This window comes from Belonocnema kinseyi, chromosome 8, assembly GCF_010883055.1.
Source record: "Belonocnema kinseyi isolate 2016_QV_RU_SX_M_011 chromosome 8, B_treatae_v1, whole genome shotgun sequence".
NCBI classification, from domain to species: domain Eukaryota; kingdom Metazoa; phylum Arthropoda; class Insecta; order Hymenoptera; family Cynipidae; genus Belonocnema; species Belonocnema kinseyi.
The window spans coordinates 136,103,247-136,108,593 of NC_046664.1; the positions used below are offsets into that span (position 1 = coordinate 136,103,247).

At 37.6% G+C, this 5,347-nt stretch overlaps 1 protein-coding gene across 6 annotated transcripts in view; it reads left to right on the top strand.

The window, feature by feature from the left end:
• Window positions 1–5,347, top strand: part of LOC117178774 (probable deoxyhypusine synthase) — a 178,163-nt gene that overhangs the window by 134,957 nt on the left and 37,859 nt on the right. For all 6 annotated transcript variants that reach the window (XM_033370239.1, XM_033370237.1, XM_033370240.1 and 3 more), the window contains one exon: window positions 441–544. In XM_033370239.1, the coding sequence (XP_033226130.1) occupies window positions 441–544 (104 nt within the window). The remainder of the gene's footprint in view (window positions 1–440; window positions 545–5,347) is intronic.

Genomic DNA, 5,347 nt, shown 5'->3' on the forward strand with positions numbered 1-5,347 from the left:
AGCAAATTTTCACTTTTCGCGATTTTCTGCCTTTTCATCGCCGTATGGTGGGTTGAAATTTTTGTCAAAAAAAAATCAAAACATGGTTTTCGATGTATTTTTACCCGTAGAATTCGATTATGAAGTCAAAAAAATAAAATTATTCTTTATTTTTTTTTTATTTAAAAAAACCATGAAAAAACCGTAAAAAATGAGGTTTTTCGAGCAAAACCCCATAAAAAAGTAGCTGGACACTACTTTTTTATTGCAAATTCGGATTCAGCGTCGAAAAATACATAAGAATATATAGGTCTGGTCAATTGCACAGACACTTTTGTTTTTTTGTGGGCCTGTGGTATTAACCATGAAAATGGTATTTAATAATCTCGCAAAAAGAATTTAAATACTATCATAATGTCCATATATTTACTTCTGCACCTAATCGTTTTATTTTTTAACAGATCTGAAGCGTTTAAATACAATGGCAATGAAGGCAGTAAACAGTGGCATGATTATCATTGGAGGGGGTGTTGTCAAACATCATATATGCAATGCAAACCTTATGGTAATTAAATATAATATGTTTTATTGTATGATAATTTAGTATAATATTTTCCAGTTAGTTTCATGAGGTCAGTCTGCGGTTATAAGAAACCCTTGCAGCTTTGGTATATGATACTTTTGCAACGGAGCAATTAGGTTAATCGCAAATGCGCTCTGCGGACACGAAATTGGAAGACATAAAGTTGCAAGTAGGTGTGGCTTAAGATCCTCGACCTAAGAAACGCATACCGCAATCACAATGGTTTATTGCAATTTTAGCACGGCCAATTTCTCTTACGGTCATCATGAAGTCAAATAAAATGTACAAAAAATATATAAAAACCATATTTTTTTAGAAGAAATCATCTACGTTTCGACCAAGACTGCGGGTGTTTTTCAAGAGTCGATAAAACAAGATTTTTTGGAGACTTTAATAGTTTATTAAAGTTTCACATTATAACTGCTGTGATGTTCAGAGATGAACCATACAAGTAAATCTGATATGAAGGATAATAATAGTAGAGGTGAAAAGCAGAAATTTTAAGAAACCTTTAATGAAAAGGACCGCTAAAGCTTGATAATAAAATACTATTTAATTCACTGAATCCTAAATGTTCAAGATGTTCAGTGCATCTTCTTGCACATTGCCTGTAGCCGGAATCACAATGAGATGTACAGATGCTTGATGTACATTCCTCCATATGGTCTTTACTTCATGCCCTAACTCGCTATACTTGTGGATCTTGGCTGTATAGGTTGACTGCAAATTTCGGTTAAGTGGACAAGCAATGTCGATGATGTAGACTCTTCCACCTTTTTTTTCTTGTATCACGCTGTCAAGTCGATTTGCCCGGATTTAGCGATCTGTTTGGATAGTAACATCCCAATATAAAATGTAATCTTCGCTTCCTAAAATGGGCATTGGAATGTATCTATAGAAAGGCATCCATTCTTTTAAGTGTCCTAAATTTAGGGCAAGTTATTAATGTATAATTCTCGCTAAATCATTATGTCTGTGCGTATATTCTCTATGAGCCATCAAGCGACAGCCATCAATAATGTGCTCGATGGATTCGTTGGTATCTCCACATAATCGGCACCAGTCAACCACGTCTTAATGTAACACGTGTTTGCGATCATTCCTGGTGCTGACAACCTCCATTGTATTTCTAATTCCTCTATGGTTTCTGCCCGGATATTCAAAGTCCCATTTGAGGACAAATTTAAAATGCGTGTAGTTAAGATCCGGTTTACAGATAGTGCTGTAAAGCGAAAAATTTCGTTTGCTGTTAAAATAGTTTCGCAACTGATTTTGGTCCGAGTTGAGAAAATTCTTCATAATCAATCTGACTCTTGTAGTGAAGGCAGTCGTTCGGCTTGTCTTAACTATCGTATTCTGAATACCCTTAGATTCGAGAATACCCAGATGTTTATATGATTCGCCTGCAACCATTGCCTCGATGTCATTTTCAAACTCGTTCTCTAACTCTGCAGTCCCTAATTCCCCTCTGATTAAATACACTGTTCTACGTTTATCTAGTCCGAACTCCATATGGATATCATCGGAAAACTGCTTTGTGACATCGATCACTTGCTGCAGTTTCTGGGCTGAACTAGCGTACAGCTTCAGGCCATCCATGTAAATTCTGAACCCATGAGACATGCTGTTTAGTATTTTGCTCAATGGATTCAACGCTAAACAGGACCATAGTGCGCTGAAGGAGTCACCTTGAAATATGCCCGTCGTAAAGCGTATTGATCTAGTTATCCTTGGTTGTCCATGGTGAAAATACTTGATTCTTGTACCCCAGAGCCTCATCGCATGACTTAGAAAGTCAATAATGCGTGGGCAGATTTTGTAAAGTTTTAAGACTTCAAGCAAAATAGTCCTGAGGCACGGAAGGAACCGCTTGCTTGTAGTTAATGTATGCCATGTGTAAGTTCTTTTGATACTTACGAGCTTGAGTCATGGCAACAGCGTCTATAGTGACTAGATCTTTACAGCCTCGCGAGTTTTTACAACATCCTTTTTGTTATTCTGTAAGAATGTCATTCTCGTCGCAATGAGAATATACCTCGTCTGCAATGATAGCTGTAAGATATTTATAAATTGTTGGAAGACAAGCTATCGTTCGAAAGTCAGATGGCTTTTGAGCGAATAGTTTTTTTTATAACATATACGTAGTACCCTGGAGCATAAAGTGTGGCATTAGATCAGGGTCTTCAATGTTCTTCTGGAAACACCTCGCCAACGCAAGATGCGCACTTGTCAGGTACATGTACCAGAAGTTGTGCACCATGTCTGGACCTGGAGCTTTCCAATTACTTGCTCTTTTCAAGACGGCTGAAACATCTAAAGCCGTGATGTTTGTCAGTTGCATTTCAGGGCTATTGCTGGCCCTTGCTTCCTCCAGTTTGAACCACGCAGTTTCAAAATTGCATCTGTTCATTTTTCCCCAAGCACCCGACTAGTAGTTAGTCATATGTTCCAATTGAGGGACTTCATTGTCTTGCTGGTTATTTGGCTTTACTCGCAGTTCACGATAGAACCTTCTTTCATCTGTCTGAAAGTTTTGATTTTGTTGCCTTAGTGCACTACTTTTCTTATACCGATGCAGTCTGGCAGTAAGAACATCAAGTCTCTGCCATTAAGAGTCTATAATCTCATCCAATATTGCTGGTGTTAATATCCCGATCTTGCATGATGGCTCTCGATCCCTTGCTGGTACAAGAACTGCATTTGCAGACCTAGTTATCCGGCCCAACGTTCTAACGGTTGTCACAGCTGCACAGTACACAAGAGTTTGCACCTCTAACGCAGTTTGTGTTCCATTCAAATACTCGTACCTAGGTAAAACCTTGCTGTTGAGTTGTTCTATTGTATGATCGTTATTTATATCCGGATGTGGTTTTAATTGATCCCGTACATGACGTTCATTATCCGTAGCACCTATGCCTTCAGCTTCAATCAAATAGTCGTCCGCATTTTCCAAAGCGAGTTCATCAATAGGAAGCTGCTGTTCCACTTCCATTTTGATAGAAGCTATTTCAACAGCCGAAAGCAGTCTGTTTACAGATATTGAGTATTTTTGATCTACCAGATTCTGCTCATTTATTTTTGTGGATACCTGTGGGTATTTAAGTAAGAAGAGTCTATGATGACCTCTCCTCACACTTTGCCCACATTTCTCTGCCAAAAAAATAAAGGTGCATAACATCTCTGTTCATATGGTATGTCCATTTTCGTCGCTTTTTTCTTTGCCGAACCTGTGCTTCTGACTTTGGTTGTATAAGGCCATCCACCTCTGGAGGATGTAGTTGTGTTGGCTCATGAATAGGTTGAGGAAGAACATCAAATGCTCCTGCTTGACCATTAAACACAGCTTCCTCTAACTGATGTTCATTGCGGTCGTTTTTCCATGCCAAATCAACCTGTTGTTTAATATCCTTTGTTGTCTTCTGTCACGTGTAGATTATAACTGATGTCCTTCACTTTAGCGATAAGATCTGTTAGTGCGTCTTTCTGCATGTTAGGATACTTTGCAGCAAATTTCGTTCTTAAATTGTATCCTTTTTCCATTTTCGTTTCAAACTTCGCACTTTCGTAATAGAGACGCACCAATTCGTTTTTCATTGTGGTATCCCAATTGATGCTCTCCCACGGTATTTCTGTCGAGGTGGTAGACTGCAAGTAGCTAACGCTAGCCAAAGCATCCTCAGCAGACACAGTTGATATTCCACTGCTTACCGTTTGTCGCAGACGTTCTTGCTCCCCAGCGACATGCATTTTAATATCTTTAATATGCTCTCCATTATTATTTGGGTTTTGGTGTTCTACTTAGTCCCTCTGCTCTTCGTTATCAGCCTATCTGGCATGGGAAACACTGTCAGTAGCAATGCTACCGCCAACACAGTTGTCAAAGTCATGAGAGAAAAGCTCGAGCCCTACCACAACATCAATGCGATAATACCTTCGGTAGGGAGAACACAATCGGTAGGGAGAATTACCAATTTGTATAGGAAAAATACATATTTTGGTACATTTTTTATTTTTTTCTGCTCATCCTTTTCAAAAAAAAGTTTTACCAATCAAAAAATTGGTTTATAGAGATCTAGGTTTTTCCCATACTTCATTCCACGAAGGAATTTTGAATATTGCTAGGAATATCCTTTTTTAAAATCATTACCCATAAGCAATTCAGAAATGTATTACATTTATAATTCAATAAATCAAAATCAGACAAAGTAATATTTCGTCTGCAGATAATCAGAAAGAATTGAAGTAGTATAGTTCTTTTGATACTTTTGTACGTCCATTTTTTAGTCAAATTTCAAGCACCATTGAATTTATGTTGAAAAAGTATCGGTATCATACTATTTTCCGTACGCCGTTTTAATGGATTCAATAATAACTTTATTCAATGATTCTTTACATAATTTTGAAAAGGGTGGTGTTGTCTACAAGATCACTTGCAAGATTTATGAGACGACTCACGTGGGACAGACTGGCAGACTTCTTAATACTAGGATAGAGGAACACAAGAGAAATGTTCGTTTAGGACGCTGTTGTAATAGTATTCCTGCCAAACATAAAAAGGAATTTATTGATGAGAACCATGACTCCGATTAGGATAATGTTTAAATTTTGCATCGTGAAAGTAATGAGAGAAATAGAGAATTTAAACAAATGCTTAACATAAAAAACAAAAGAAGTTATCTATTAATTTACAGTCTGTCAAGTTAAAGCGTGGGTGGCTTTACTCGCAGTCGGTAAGGTGTATCAACATGATTTTGGTGTCAAAATATTAAGAAGAGCTCCCTCTTT